General features: G+C 45.1%; 2 protein-coding genes across 2 annotated transcripts; both read right to left on the reverse strand.

The window, feature by feature from the left end:
* Positions 1-11,320: 11,320 nt before the first annotated feature.
* LOC148101496 (uncharacterized) lies at positions 11,321-12,733 on the reverse strand. Its single transcript, XM_087845517.1, has 4 exons — positions 12,720-12,733; positions 12,312-12,361; positions 12,140-12,222; positions 11,321-12,054 (listed from the first exon to the last, which is right to left on the reverse strand). Exons 1-4 carry the CDS (start codon positions 12,731-12,733, stop codon positions 11,542-11,544), a joined length of 660 nt encoding a protein of 219 aa, XP_087701643.1. The 3' UTR covers positions 11,321-11,541.
* A 2,198-nt stretch (positions 12,734-14,931) lies between these two features.
* On the reverse strand, positions 14,932-15,953 carry LOC148101497 (uncharacterized). Its single transcript, XM_087845668.1, has 2 exons — positions 15,896-15,953; positions 14,932-15,824 (listed from the first exon to the last, which is right to left on the reverse strand). Exons 1-2 carry the CDS (start codon positions 15,948-15,950, stop codon positions 14,932-14,934), a joined length of 948 nt encoding a protein of 315 aa, XP_087701794.1. The 5' UTR covers positions 15,951-15,953.
* Positions 15,954-16,775: the final 822 nt, after the last annotated feature.

A 16,775-nucleotide genomic window follows, 5' to 3' on the forward strand; every position in this document is an offset into this window, starting at 1 on the left:
TGCAGTAGCTTCTTGGGCACATGCTGCCTCCCTATAGTTACATTTTAAATGTTTGGCTGCTTCATGGGGAAATTTGGCACCTGGTCCCACCTACCCCACCAAGCTTATACTAAACAAGTGCACTAATTTAAGACCTTTATACATTTAAATAAGTTCTAAGAATCATTAACCACAATCATAAAATAGAGAAAATCTTAAAGAGACTGGATGTGGGTACCATGAATCCCCATGTGTCACAACAGTTAAGACGCAACATTAATTTCTCAAAGAATGCAGAGACTTGTTTGGTATCAGCTTTTCACCATTTACAAAAGAATTTCTACAAGTCTGGGAAAAGCACTGGCGTGTTGGTTGATGTGGATTATTTTTTGCACAGGCTTAACAAAAAAAACAACAAAAACAAAACGAATGAGCTAAACCAGACCTCAAGACTCATGTTTAAAACATTCAAAGGTGCTCAGAAACTTGGCATCAAACGGATCAGCACATACAAAACATTTAGTAGTCAAGAGTATAAAACACAAACTAAATGTTCATTTGAAAGGTCAGTCCAGTAGTCCAGCAGGTTCCACACTGCAGTTCCTAAAATAAAAGGCATAGATTTAATGTAGTGTCTGAAACTTAGATTGCCTTATTGTTTTTATACATACCCTGCTCCCCCTCAACAAGGATGATGTGCCTGAAAGAAACCCACAATAAATTAATTGATTTTGCCCATTTCGTTTTCTGATGTGCCAGTGTGGGTGGCTTACCGACATGAAGCTATGAAATCATTAAGGTTGGTATCTGATCTGCAGGGGGTGCTGAAGCTTCTTGGCCTGGTACAGTGGCACCTCGGGACTGTAGCTTGGCAATCGGGATTGGTAGTGTGACATGAAAGGCTGGTAGCGTGGCTGCTTGGCCTGGAGCTGGTAGAGTGGCCGTTTGGGCCATTGGGCTTCCAGAAGCTGCTTGAATTGGTAATATGTCTGCTGAGGCATGGGCTGAGGCTGAGGGTACAGGGGCAGAACGGCAGCCTGCTGGGGCACCTGCGGATGGAGGTACAGGGGTGGGAAGACTGCCTGCTGGTGCACCTGTGAATGGGGGTGCAGGGATGGAAAGACAGCTTGCTGGGGAACCTGTGGATGGGGGTGCTGGGGCAGAAAGGCAGGGCCCTGTGGTGGCTGAGGATGCAGGGGTGGGAAACCCTTCTGCTGCGTTGCCAGAGGCAGAGAGTGTGAATGCAAACCAGTCTGCTGGAGAACCTGTGGATGGGGGTGCTGGGGCAGAAAGACAGGGCCCTGTGGTGGCTGAGGATGCAGGGGTGGGAAACCCTTCTGCTGCGTTGCCAGAGGCAGAGAGTGTGAATGCAAACCAGTCTGCTTGGGAACCTGTGGATGGGGGTGCTGGGGCAGAAAGGCAGCCTGCTGGGGAACCTGTGGATGAGGGTGCTGGGGTAGAAAGACAGGGCCTTGTGGTGGCTGAGGATGCAGGGGTGGGAAACCCTTCTGCTGCGTTGCCAGAGGCAGAGAGTGTGAATGCAAACCAGTCTGCTGGGGAACCTGTGGATGGGGGTGCTGGGGCAGAAAGACAGGGCCTTGTGGTGGCTGAGGATGCAGGGGTGGGAAACCCTTCTGCTGTGTTGCCAGAGGCAGAGAGTGTGAATGCAAACCAGTCTGCTGGGGTACCTGAAGTTGAAAGTGTAGATGTAAACCAGTCTGCTGCTTCGACGGAGGGAGACTTGGTAGATGGTGTGGAGGCAAATGAGACTGCTTGGTCACCTGAGGTACAATGGTTGGATGCAAAAGAGTCTGGTTGCTCTTCTTAGGCACACTGGGTGGATGCAAAACAGTCTGGTTGCTCTTCTTAGGCACACTGGGTGGATGCAAAACAGTCTGGTTGCTCTTCTTAGGCACACTGGGTGGATGCAAAACAGTCTGGTTGCGCTCCTTAGGCACACTGGGTGGATGCAAAACAGTCTGGTTGCTAACCTGAGGCACAATGGTTGGATGCAAAACAGTCTGCTTGCTCTTCTTAGGCACACTGGGTGGATGCAAAACAGTCTGCTGGCTCTCCTGAGGCACACTGGGTGGATGCAAAACAGTCTGCTTGCTCTTCTTAGGCACACTGGGTGGATGCAAAACAGTCTGCTGGCTCACCTGAGGCACACTGGGTGGATGCAAAACAGTCTGCTGGCTCACCTGAGGCACACTGGGTGGATGCAAAACAGTCTGCTTGCTCTTCTTAGGCACACTGGGTGGATGCAAAACAGTCTGCTGGCTCTCCTGAGGCACACTGGGTGGATGCAAAACAGTCTGCTTGCTCTTCTTAGGCACAAGGGGTGGATGCAAAACAGTCTGCTGGCTCACCTGAGGCACACTGGGTGGATGCAAAACAGTCTGGTTGCTCACCTGAGGCACACTGGGTGGATGCAAAACAGTCTGCTGGCTCACCTGAGGCACACTGGGTGGATGCAAAACAGTCTGCTTGCTCTTCTTAGGCACACTGGGTGGATGCAAAACAGTCTGCTGGCTCTCCTGAGGCACACTGGGTGGATGCAAAACAGTCTGCTTGCTCTTCTTAGGCACACTGGGTGGATGCAAAACAGTCTGCTGGCTCTCCTGAGGCACACTGGGTGGATGCAAAACAGTCTGGTTGCTCTTCTTAGGCACACTGGGTGGATGCAAAACAGTCTGGTTGCTCTTCTTAGGCACACTGGTTGGATGCAAAACAGTCTGGTTGCTCTTCTTAGGCACACTGGTTGGATGCAAAACAGTCTGGTTGCTCTTCTTAGGCACACTGGGTGGATGCAAAACAGTCTGGTTGCTCTCCTGAGGCACACTGGGTGGATGCAAAACAGTCTGCTGGCTCTTCTTAGGCACACTGGTTGGATGCAAAACAGTCTGCTTGCTCTTCTTCGGCACACTGGTTGGATGCAAAACAGTCTGGTTGCTCTTCTTAGGCACACTGGTTGGATGCAAAACAGTCTGGTTGCTCTTCTTAGGCACACTGGGTGGATGCAAAACAGTCTGCTGGCTCTCCTGAGGCACACTGGTTGGATGCAAAACAGTCTGCTTGCTCTTCTTCGGCACACTGGGTGGATGCAAAACAGTCTGGTTGCTCTCCTGAGGCACACTGGGTGGATGCAAAACAGTCTGCTGGCTCTTCTTAGGCACACTGGTTGGATGCAAAACAGTCTGCTTGCTCTTCTTCGGCACACTGGTTGGATGCAAAACAGTCTGGTTGCTCTCCTGAGGCACACTGGGTGGATGCAAAACAGTCTGCTTGCTCTTCTTAGGCACACTGGGTGGATGCAAAACAGTCTGGTTGCTCTCCTGAGGCACACTGGGTGGATGCAAAACAGTCTGCTGGCTCTTCTTAGGCACACTGGTTGGATGCAAAACAGTCTGCTTGCTCTTCTTCGGCACACTGGTTGGATGCAAAACAGTCTGGTTGCTCTTCTTAGGCACACTGGTTGGATGCAAAACAGTCTGGTTGCTCTTCTTAGGCACACTGGGTGGATGCAAAACAGTCTGCTGGCTCTCCTGAGGCACACTGGTTGGATGCAAAACAGTCTGCTTGCTCTTCTTCGGCACACTGGGTGGATGCAAAACAGTCTGGTTGCTCTCCTGAGGCACACTGGGTGGATGCAAAACAGTCTGCTGGCTCTTCTTAGGCACACTGGTTGGATGCAAAACAGTCTGCTTGCTCTTCTTCGGCACACTGGGTGGATGCAAAACAGTCTGCTGGCTCTCCTGAGGCACACTGGGTGGATGCAAAACAGTCTGCTTGCTCTTCTTAGGCACACTGGGTGGATGCAAAACAGTCTGGTTGCTCTCCTGAGGCACACTGGGTGGATGCAAAACAGTCTGCTGGCTCTTCTTAGGCACACTGGTTGGATGCAAAACAGTCTGCTTGCTCTTCTTCGGCACACTGGTTGGATGCAAAACAGTCTGGTTGCTCTTCTTAGGCACACTGGTTGGATGCAAAACAGTCTGGTTGCTCTTCTTAGGCACACTGGGTGGATGCAAAACAGTCTGCTGGCTCTCCTGAGGCACACTGGTTGGATGCAAAACAGTCTGCTTGCTCTTCTTCGGCACACTGGGTGGATGCAAAAAAGTCTGGTTGCTCTTCTTAGGCACACTGGTTGGATGCAAAACAGTCTGCTTGCTCTTCTTAGGCACACTGGGTGGATGCAAAACAGTCTGCTGGCTCTTCTTAGGCACACTGGTTGGATGCAAAACAGTCTGCTGGCTCTTCTTAGGCACACTGGTTGGATGCAAAACAGTCTGCTTGCTCTTCTTAGGCACACTGGTTGGATGCAAAACAGTCTGGTTGCTCTTCTTAGGCACACTGGTTGGATGCAAAACAGTCTGCTTGCTCTTCTTAGGCACACTGGTTGGATGCAAAACAGTCTGGTTGCTCTTCTTAGGCACACTGGGTGGATGCAAAACAGTCTGCTGGCTCTCCTGAGGCACACTGGGTGGATGCAAAACAGTCTGCTTGCTCTTCTTAGGCACACTGGGTGGATGCAAAACAGTCTGCTTGCTCTTCTTCGGCACACTGGGTGGATGCAAAACAGTCTGCTGGCTCTCCTGAGGCACACTGGTTGGATGCAAAACAGTCTGGTTGCTCTTCTTAGGCACACTGGGTGGATGCAAAACAGTCTGGTTGCTCTTCTTAGGCACACTGGGTGGATGCAAAACAGTCTGCTGGCTCACCTGAGGCACACTGGGTGGATGCAAAACAGTCTGGTTGCTCTTCTTAGGCACACTGGGTGGATGCAAAACAGTCTGCTGGCTCACCTGAGGCACACTGGGTGGATGCAAAACAGTCTGGTTGCTCTTCTTAGGCACACTGGGTGGATGCAAAACAGTCTGGTTGCTCTTCTTAGGCACACTGGGTGGATGCAAAACAGTCTGCTGGCTCACCTTAGGCACACTGGGTGGATGCAAAACAGTCTGCTGGCTCACCTGAGGCACACTGGGTGGATGCAAAACAGTCTGCTTGCTCACCTGAGGCACACTGGGTGGATGCAAAACAGTCTGCTTGCTCACCTGAGGCACACTGGGTGGATGCAAAACAGTCTGCTTGCTCTTCTTAGGCACACTGGGTGGATGCAAAACAGTCTGGTTGCGCTCCTTAGGCACACTGGGTGGATGCAAAACTGTCTGCTTGCTCTTCTTAGGCACACTGGGTGGATGCAAAACAGTCTGCTGGCTCTCCTGAGGCACACTGGTTGGATGCAAAACAGTCTGGTTGCGCTCCTTAGGCACACTGGGTGGATGCAAAACTGTCTGCTTGCTCTTCTTAGGCACACTGGGTGGATGCAAAACAGTCTGCTGGCTCTCCTGAGGCACACTGGTTGGATGCAAAACAGTCTGGTTGCGCTCCTTAGGCACACTGGGTGGATGCAAAACTGTCTGCTTGCTCTTCTTAGGCACACTGGGTGGATGCAAAACAGTCTGCTGGCTCTCCTGAGGCACACTGGGTGGATGCAAAACAGTCTGCTTGCTCTTCTTCGGCACACTGGGTGGATGCAAAACAGTCTGCTGGCTCTCCTGAGGCACACTGGGTGGATGCAAAACAGTCTGCTGGCTCTCCTGAGGCACACTGGTTGGATGCAAAACAGTCTGGTTGCTCTTCTTAGGCACACTGGGTGGATGCAAAACAGTCTGGTTGCTCTTCTTAGGCACACTGGGTGGATGCAAAACAGTCTGCTGGCTCTCCTGAGGCACACTGGTTGGATGCAAAACAGTCTGCTTGCTCTTCTTAGGCACACTGGTTGGATGCAAAACAGTCTGCTGGCTCTTCTTAGGCACACTGGTTGGATGCAAAACAGTCTGGTTGCTCTTCTTAGGCACACTGGTTGGATGCAAAACAGTCTGCTGGCTCTCCTGAGGCACACTGGGTGGATGCAAAACAGTCTGCTGGCTCTCCTGAGGCACACTGGGTGGATGCAAAACAGTCTGCTTGCTCTTCTTAGGCACACTGGGTGGATGCAAAACAGTCTGCTGGCTCTCCTGAGGCACACTGGGTGGATGCAAAACAGTCTGCTTGCTCTTCTTAGGCACACTGGGTGGATGCAAAACAGTCTGGTTGCTCTTCTTAGGCACACTGGGTGGATGCAAAACAGTCTGCTTGCTCTTCTTAGGCACACTGGGTGGATGCAAAACAGTCTGCTTGCTCTTCTTAGGCACACTGGGTGGATGCAAAACAGTCTGGTTGCTCTTCTTAGGCACACTGGTTGGATGCAAAACAGTCTGGTTGCTCTTCTTAGGCACACTGGTTGGATGCAAAACAGTCTGCTTGCTCTTCTTAGGCACACTGGTTGGATGCAAAACAGTCTGGTTGCTCTTCTTAGGCACACTGGTTGGATGCAAAACAGTCTGCTTGCTCTTCTTAGGCACACTGGTTGGATGCAAAACAGTCTGGTTGCTCTTCTTAGGCACACTGGTTGGATGCAAAACAGTCTGCTTGCTCTTCTTAGGCACACTGGGTGGATGCAAAACAGTCTGCTGGCTCTCCTGAGGCACACTGGTTGGATGCAAAACAGTCTGCTTGCTCTTCTTCGGCACACTGGGTGGATGCAAAACAGTCTGCTGGCTCTCCTGAGGCACACTGGGTGGATGCAAAACAGTCTGTTGGCTCTCCTGAGGCACACTGGTTGGATGCAAAACAGTCTGCTTGCTCTTCTTAGGCACACTGGGTGGATGCAAAACAGTCTGGTTGCTCTTCTTAGGCACACTGGGTGGATGCAAAACAGTCTGCTGGCTCACCTGAGGCACACTGGGTGGATGCAAAACAGTCTGGTTGCTCTTCTTAGGCACACTGGGTGGATGCAAAACAGTCTGCTGGCTCACCTGAGGCACACTGGGTGGATGCAAAACAGTCTGGTTGCTCTTCTTAGGCACACTGGGTGGATGCAAAACAGTCTGGTTGCTCTTCTTAGGCACACTGGGTGGATGCAAAACAGTCTGCTGGCTCTCCTTAGGCACACTGGGTGGATGCAAAACAGTCTGCTGGCTCACCTGAGGCACACTGGGTGGATGCAAAACAGTCTGGTTGCTCTTCTTAGGCACACTGGGTGGATGCAAAACAGTCTGCTTGCTCACCTGAGGCACACTGGGTGGATGCAAAACAGTCTGCTTGCTCTTCTTAGGCACACTGGGTGGATGCAAAACAGTCTGCTTGCTCACCTGAGGCACACTGGGTGGATGCAAAACTGTCTGCTTGCTCTTCTTAGGCACACTGGGTGGATGCAAAACAGTCTGGTTGCTCTTCTTAGGCACACTGGGTGGATGCAAAACAGTCTGCTGGCTCTCCTGAGGCACACTGGTTGGATGCAAAACAGTCTGGTTGCGCTCCTTAGGCACACTGGGTGGATGCAAAACTGTCTGCTTGCTCTTCTTAGGCACACTGGGTGGATGCAAAACAGTCTGCTGGCTCTCCTGAGGCACACTGGGTGGATGCAAAACAGTCTGCTTGCTCTTCTTCGGCACACTGGGTGGATGCAAAACAGTCTGCTGGCTCTCCTGAGGCACACTGGGTGGATGCAAAACAGTCTGCTGGCTCTCCTGAGGCACACTGGGTGGATGCAAAACAGTCTGTTGGCTCTCCTGAGGCACACTGGTTGGATGCAAAACAGTCTGGTTGCTCTTCTTAGGCACACTGGGTGGATGCAAAACAGTCTGGTTGCTCTTCTTAGGCACACTGGGTGGATGCAAAACAGTCTGGTTGCTCTTCTTAGGCACACTGGGTGGATGCAAAACAGTCTGCTGGCTCTCCTGAGGCACATTGGGTGGATGCACCTGAGGCTGATGCAGTCCTGGCTTACCAACATGCTCTGACAACTCTGGCTTTTGGGGCTGCTTTACCTGGCAGCTCAGGGTTGGGCAAGGCCGGCAGGCAGACTGCTCCTTGTGCGGGCAGGGCCGGCAGCTAGGCCCCTGGGGTGGACAGGGTCGGCATGAAGGCTGCTTCTTGGGTAGGCAGGAAGCTTTTAGTTGCTGGGGCACCTGTGACTGCTTGGGTTTGCACTGACGTGGTTGAGATGCCCGTAGATTTGGTAGGGGCTGAACATCAGGCTTTGGTTCTTTGGACACAGAGCCATTCTGTTTTAGGGTTTCAGATTCAGGGTGATACTGGTTAGAGGAGGACATAGTTGTGTTGTGGCTTTTTGCATTCAAGGGCGAGGTATGATTTCCAAACGTCTCACTACCATGCGAAGTGTCATTCCCAGAGTTAAGACTACTTAAAACCAATTGATCATCTGCAACAGGCACCTTCTGATCTGCAGGTTTTTCAAAAGGGACAGTGTTATAGGCTTTTAAGCAAAAATTTAAGTCTACAAAATGCAATGGTGTGTTTGCTTACCATTTGCTTGAGCTCCTCCCACAACTAACAAGAACAGCATCCACCATCTAGACAAAATACCAAAATGACTAAGCTTTAATAACACAACTTAAGAGATGGTTGGATACAGATATTAGTAAAAACAGTTTTAAAAGCTTACCTTAATAGAAAACTCATGGTCTCAGCTGCAGGAAGCAGCAAACTCTGCCACTTCTGTCAGCTGCTACCAAATCAAGAAGCTGAAAAACACAGCAAGGCCAGTGCAGCCCTTTTAAAAATTTTTCCTCTCTGTCATGGGTGGTTAATTGGACTCAGGTGTGATTGTTTGTATGCAGGTGTAGCTAATTAGGAAACCAGAAAAGGATTTTGGGGAAACAGGCTGTATCCCAATTCAGGGTCTGCAGCCTTAAAGGCTGCACTTTATAGCTGATTACGTCACAGCGACGGCAAAGGCTGTCCCAATTCGAAGGCTGCTCGAAATGCAAATATAATATGGCCAATATTATAGTTATTATATTAATCATTATTAGTCATTACAGCAGTGAGTTTGAACTCTGTGTCAAATACCGAGCTTCAGTAAAGATTCAAGTTGCTGTGACAGTGTATATATAGATGTATTATATATGAGACAAATATTGTTCGTTTAATTTGTTGCCATTACTAAATTTGGCTCAATGCTTACATATATGTGTAAAAAGAAAATGTACCACCTGTGTAAACTGTTTCTGATAGAATGAAGAGTAGACTGATATATTGAATATTCCTTTATTGGGTGAGAAAATCAGACCATGTCATAACTGCTTTAAGTCATACAGAATAGATATCAGAGCCTTAAACAGGCTGACTTCTGCTAAATGGGTCAAACTGGGCAGAAAGTACACAAACACATAACATATAAATAATATAATTATAACTAAATTATTCTGTTTATTTATAGTCAATTACTAGTTTTTGGTCACTATTATTCTGGTATTTATTGTTATAAACTGTGTTTTAACTAGTTCTTGTTGTTTGGGGGCCCTTAAAAATGAATTATTTCTCAAGAGCTTTAAGAGGATAAAACATATTCATCAAAGTATCATACATACAAGGATGTATGCAGAAACCCAAAGACCCCTTTCCCACAGCACTGCTCAGAGAAGTCCTTCCATTAATTAATGCCTCAATCTTTAATATGTCAGCCTATCTCTACTAATAGGCCACTAGTACCATAGGTCTTCAAGCTTGCAGTTGTTAAACCTTTAAGTAAAAAGACATATCTTGACCTATCTGAATCAGCTGTCTTAGAAACAATTCTGTTTACCTTATATGTGCTTGCTTTAGGCAGTATTATTAGGAGGCATAGTATACATTTTCACTGCTCTGCAGATGACACCCAACTTTATCTATCCACGAAGCCAAATAACACAAACCATTTAGATAAGCTGTAAGAATGTCTTAAAGACAAAGACGTCAATCACGTCTAACTTTCTGCTTCTTAATTCAGATAAAACTGAGGTTATTGTATTCTGTCCTGAAAATCTTAGAAACATGGTATCTAACCAGATTCTTACTCTGGATGGCATTACCTTGGCCTCCAGTAACACTGTGAGGAATCTTGGAGTGAAGTGTGACCAGGACATGTCCTTCAATGCACATATTAAACAATTATGACTGCTTTCTTCCATTTGCACAACATCTCTAAAATTAAAACTGTCCCATCTCAGAGTGACACTGAAAAACTAGTTCATGCATTTATTACTTCTGGGGTGGACTACTGAAATTTATTATTATCAGGATGTAAGAAAAAAAAAAAAACCTCCCTTAAAAGCCTTCAGTTTATCCAAAACCCACAGCAAGAGCACTGATACGGTCTAGAGAGATCAGTTTTTTCTCTTCTCTTCCTTGCCTCGCTGTTAATCGAATTTAAAATCCTGCTCCTCACATACAAGGTCTTGAATAATCAGCCCCCCCCCCATCTTATCTTAAAGACCTTATAGTACTGCAGCACCGATAGAGCACGTGTGCTCTATCGGTGCTCACTGATAGTGGGAAACCTGCAAGTAAGTCAGTGGTCTCAGAGACAAGTACTGCACTCTGAGACCACTGACTTACTTGCAGGTTTCCCCACTATCAGTGAACTTCTATCCTCAGGCCAAGTGCTAGGACCTTTTGTCCCATTCCACAACTTTCACTGTCATATCTGATTGGTTATATCACACGCTGCTACACCGTTTATGTTTATATTACCCTGGTCGCTGTTGTACATTACACTGGTTACTCTACTTGCACTGCTCTGTCAATAAATTGCCATGCTAATAAGGCAGAAAGCACTTTAACATTCCATTTGCACAATGTACATTTCCAGAGTTTAAACTTATTTATTGTTTAAGTCTTGATCAAAGGAGCAGTTCAGAACATTTCATTGTTGTACTTGTATGACAATGTATTTGACAAAGAATCTTGCGGTTCCTGGAGTATTCAGAAGTAGGACAGGAGGCAGAGTCTTCAGCTGTCAGGCGCATCTTCTGTGGAACCACCTTCAAATTTGGATTTAGGAGACAGACCCCATCTCTACTTTTAAAAATAGGCTTAAAACATTTGTTATAGCATATAGTTGGGGCTGGATCAGGTGAACCAAAAACCTCCCTTTGTTATGCTGCAATAGTTTCTGGGGGATTCCCATGATACACCAAGTATTTTTAGTCACCTTTCACACTTTGTTTATAAACCACTCTGTATTTAATCCTTAGTAATTATCTTTGGGGAGAGCTCTTCCACAGCATCTCTTATCTGCAGTGTAAAATTTCAATCTGCTTTGTATACAAGTTTCTACAAATTGTAACTCTTAACAGAAGGAAAGCATTGTGTTGGCATCATACACACATCTTGTCAAACTTTATTACCAAATCATTCAATAAATGCTTACAGAGTCAAGATGAAAGTTATTTTAATTGGAAAGGTCTGTACAGTGATTCAGAAGGCTCAACATTGCTGTGCCTAAGAGAAAACATTCATGAATAAAGGCCATTGAAAACCAGTTATCTCAATAATCGTTTCCATCACTATGCCCATTGGTCCCTTTGTGTGGCTATTACATTAGCACCACGTTCTGTGCCTTAAAGAAATAAATCACACTTAAAATTCACTCCTGTTACTCAGCCAGTAAGAAGAGCTCACCCACATGAAGGTTGAGCAGAAATTGGACTTTTTAAAAAGTTTAACTTTCTAGAAGTAACTCACCTGGTGGGGATACTGGAGTTGCTTGCTGGGTAGACCAATAACTTTGCCCCTGTAGATGGGCAACACAGTCATGTAGTGTGGATGCTTGGACCGGTAGTAAGGCTGGTAGTGTGGCCATTTTGCATGGTACTGAGGCATCTGGAGTGAGTATAGTGGCCACTTGGCCTGATAGTGAGGTCTCTGACGCTGGTAAAGTGGACAGTCAGGCCACTGGGGCAGGAAACCAGGCAGCCTGAGTGGAGAACCAAGCTGGTGGGACACCCGAGGCTCCTTGGATCGGCAGAAGTGCTTGGGCTGGCAGGAAGGCGTCCAGTTTGGCTGAGTTCCCCAAGATAGGGAGTCAACCTGCTGTCGGGGACACTGTGGTGCACTGGTGAACTGCTGGGCCTTCTGGGGAAGGCATAAACCCTTTGAGCTGTGCCGGCATACACGCTGAATGGGTGCCTGAGGTTGATGCTGCTGCTGGGGGACCCGTGACTGCAAACCAGACTTTGCTACCTGTGACATTTGAGGGTGTGCATAAAACTAGTTATCAGGCAGAGACTTGGACGGTTAGATTCACTGTTGTGCCAGGATCACTTGCCTTTGCATTCAGGGTTAAAATATGAACAGCATTTGACTCGCTGCGCCATGAAGCATTCCCTCTGGGGTAACGACTGCCTGAATCTGGTTGGTATCCAGCAAAAAGCAGTTTGTTAACCTTTAAGAATATTTAATCTATGCAATTAACCAGTGATGCAATTTAACTTGCTTACCGTTTGCTTGATGACTTCCAACAGTGAGAAGTAGCAACAACAACAGCCATCTAAAGAAAACAAGTGTCTGTGAGCTCTAACTGAAAACTTTTAGCTTCATAGAAACCGATTTAGTACTTGCCTTAATGAAAACTTCATGGCTTCAGCAGCTACTGCTGTCAGCTGCTACCAAACCAGGAGACCAGCAAAAGAACCTGAGCTCTCGAAAATCTTTAAAAGGTTTACCCCTTATCTTGTTGATTAAGTGACCACAGGTGTTCCTACTTCAGAGCAGATTAAGCTCACTATGACACCAGTGCTGTGTCCCAATTCAGGGTCTGCACGCTTGAAGTACGCATTTCAAGTGCGATTACGTCACCGCCACGCGACGACGGCTGTCCCAATTCGAAGTGTACTTCAAATGCATACTTCAAATGCGCCATCGATTTCCCCAAATATCAAGCGTGGTCCGGTGCACGCTTCGTGGTCCTATATATCCCACAATTCATAGCGCGGCGGTGGGTGTGGATAATTTTGCCGCAAAATACGGCAGAAGGGAGCGGCCAAGAGTGAACTGTCAAAAGTAAGTACTGAACATGACGTCACTTAATTATGTGCGAATGTTTAATAACGAAGAACATTAAAACATTGCTGTTGGCCACATGTTGGCAAAGTTGTGTGACATTAGTGATGTTTGTACTTACAGCGTTAACTTGGTTTTAAAGCCTCTATATATATATATATATATATATATATATATATATATATATATATATATATATATATATATATATATATATATATATATATATATATATATATATATCATAATAATCTGACAATAATATAATATTGGCCATATTATATTTACATTACCACAGTGAGATGATTTTAGTCTCATGAACAACATTAGCTAATTATTATTTACTAACTAATCTTAAATGACTGTTCAGTACAGAAATGAAGCTCAACAATCATGTTTTACAGTCCTGTGGTCTCAGCCTCAGATACTCAACTAATCAAAGTGATGTCATGACAAAACATTTTTCTCCTTCATTTCTGTCAAACAAAGCTGTATGTAACGTTTCTCGCGGTTAGTATCATGGTTGCTAGGCAACCTGAACAGCGCAACGAAGGGCTAGACCGTCCCATTTCACAAGCCTCTCACTTCCGCACTTCTGGTACTTATAGTACGCGCCATACGTAGTACGCGTAGTGTGCGTACTTCAATTCTGTAGTACTTCGTACTACTTTAATTCTGCTAAAAGAATACATGTGCAGCTGACAGAAGTATTCCGCCACTGGCTTTATGTCTATATCAACATGATTTCTATCAATAAAATCATTGCAAAGTTTGGAAATTCCTTTGCTACAAACATTAAAAAGTAGGTTTAGCTTAACAAACATAAACAACACATTAAATAAGTGTACTAGTCTAAAAATCTCCTTTATTTCATTTATTGCAAAAGTTTAAGAATATCATATAGCTTAGAAAAGAAAGCCTGCTGACCCCCCAACACTGAGAAGTGGTATACATTTTGTTTTACATCTTTGACCAAATCATAACTTCCAAAGAGAAGGTGGATTCTTACTATTCGTACAAATGTGAAGCCTTTCTTCTTGTTTTGATTGCTCCCTTTACAGGTTACTACAGCTGATCATCTGCCTCGATTTCACCCTACCCTTACTATTCCCTTCTGTCCCACCAATGATGCCCTTCACTACATCTATGAACCATAGATGCATAATTAGAAGTAGGAATATAATGTTCTAAATGTTCTTCATGCAAATTAAATTGGTACCACTGAAATGTGAATCAGATGTCTTATATTATATTTAACCAACGTTTGTGGAGTAGCGCTTCCTCTAGTTGAGGGGATTGTAAAAACTGCATTATTAGAGTTACAATAAAGTTTACTGAAGCAGAAAGCACCAACGTCTAAGAAAAAAACCCTGTGAACTTTGCACACTCCTAGATAACACATTGAAACACAATAAAGGTCTGCCAGGTGAACAGTATCTACTTTGATCCAATGTTTTAAAGGCAACAGGTCATGTCCTGTTAGAAGCAGTTCTTAGACTTCTGAGTGTAATGGAGTAGATGTGCTGTGAAATGGAATTTTTAAGATATGTTCAATCGAAATGTTGCAAAACCCCTTTTGGGGCACACATAATGCTGGCAGCCTTTGTCAAAGATGGTGTAACAATATAGGGGATAATATAGGGATTTAGTTTAGCTTAACGCTAAACTAGATATTGAGCTTTTCAACAAATAAATAGACACATAGCAAAATAATTATAGCAGCAGCTGTATTTTACTTTGAAAGGTCAGAACAGTGTTTCAATGTTGCAGTGCCTAAAACAGAAATCGTGAGTTCAGGAAAGTAACATCTGAACTCTTGGATGATCTTAGAGGTGTCACTAGATAACCTTCCCCATTGTTGTTCTTAGTGTTGCTGCCACATGCTTATTAGCTGCTGTGCCGGAAAGAAATTCATATTAAACACAAAAGTCCCCCGATGTTGCCCCGCCCACTTTTATGACATCCCAGCGGAGACAGTTTGATTACAAAATTTGAGGGGAGAGAAAAAAAAAAAAATTTGGATCATATTTTTATTAGGCTGCTTGAAAAACCAATTTGCTAACGTGTATATCTGATCTGCTGGGGGTGTCGAAGATGCTTGATCCGAAAGAGCGGAGTCTTGGGTCGGTGTCCTAGCAGCCTTTCCTGGTAACGGGATATCATGGGCCGGTAATGTGAGTACTTGGCCTGGTAGCGAGGGATCAGGAGCTGGTAGGGTGGCCGTTGGGGCCACTGGGCCATTTGCAGCTGCTGGAGCCGGATACTTGGCCGGGGTACCTGCTGCCACTTTAGGGCCGAACCAGGCTGCTGGGGTGCCTGAGCCACCTGCGCCCATTTGAGTTCAGCTCTAGGCTGCTGGCGCACCTCTGCAAATTGTAGCTGTTGGAGAGGGGATTCATGCATTTGGATTAAATCCAGCCGCTGGTGTGATGAACCAGGCTCCTCTGGCACCCACAGCTGTTCAGATGGAGAGTAGAACTCTGGGGATACCTGGGACACCTTAGGCACCAGCAGCCGGTTGAGTGGAGAACGGGGCTTCTGTGGTACCTCCAGCTGCCAAAGTGGAGGACTACGCGGCATTGGCACCTGCAAGAGCACCTGTGATGGGCAGGTAGTCTCACTGGGTGGGAAGGTAGGTGGCGGCACCTGGGGCTCCTGTGACTGCCTGGATGAGAAGTTACGCTGCTGTTGGAGCACCTGTACCTGCAAACCAGACTCCGCTTCTTTTAGTGGAGGTTCAGTATGATTAAATGAATACTGGAGATCTGGCAAAGACCTGTTTTGTGCCAGTGTTTCGGCTTCAGGCTGATAATCCACTGTTACTGTTGTGTTGTAGTTACTCTCATTCAAGGTTGAATTATAGTTATCAAGTTTCCCACTGGTCCCTAATGTCTCATTTTTAAAGTAAACGCTTAAATCCAGTTGATCATCCGTATGGGGTAATTCTTGATCTGTGAGAGAACATTGGAATATGTTAGACAAAAATGTTGGTGCATAAAATTATCAAATTTTATTTGCTTACCATTTTCTTGATGACTTTTGACAGCTAGCAAGAACAACAGCAACCATCTAGACATAAAATAGATTATAAGCTTTAATAGTGACATTAAAAATATGTTTGATTTATCTTTTAAAAAAAAAAAAACTTCTTTAAGGCTTGCCTTAATATAAACATCATAGCTTCAGCTACAGGAAGCAGCAAAGACAGACACTTCTGTCAGCTGCTACCAAACTATGGACCTAGAAACTAATGAACAGACAGTGAGTCAGCAAAACTCTTTGCAAAACTTTATTTTCTTACCTTCTTGCTTAATTGGTCAGCTGTGTGACTACTTGAAGCCAGGTGAAGCTAATTAAGAAACCAGTGAAGAACAATGAGGCACTGCAGGCAGATTTAAGCAACACTCTGCCAACCTTTAGTTCAGCTTTCTTCAAATGTTTTATCAGGGTTGTTTGAAATGAAGCAGACCTGCGTAGTGTTCAGATTTTTTAATATTTATATTTAATATATTTTTTTTATATCTAATATCTGTTTGTTTTTAAAATCAGTATTTTAATAAATTGACATTTAATTTTAATGCATATTTATTTTTAATTTAATTTAATTTGATATTTTAAATATTTTATTTACCATTGTGAACAAATAAAAACACAACATCAACAACATTTAAATTTCGGTATTTAGAGTCATCACTTAATTATTAAAACAAACTTTGAATGTTTACAGTAATATTTTTATATTTACATTATTTTTAATACAAACATGTTAAATTTAAAATATGCATTTAATATTTACATTTAACTATAAAAAATTATATTTGTAAAATGCAGAGATTACTTTCAAATTGTGATTTAAAATTTATACTTTATATTTAAGAATTCAAATTGTTTATTTATATTAA

This window comes from Neolamprologus brichardi, chromosome 9, assembly GCF_056152115.1.
Source record: "Neolamprologus brichardi isolate AB-2024 chromosome 9, ASM5615211v1, whole genome shotgun sequence".
NCBI classification, from domain to species: Eukaryota; Metazoa; Chordata; class Actinopteri; order Cichliformes; family Cichlidae; genus Neolamprologus; species Neolamprologus brichardi.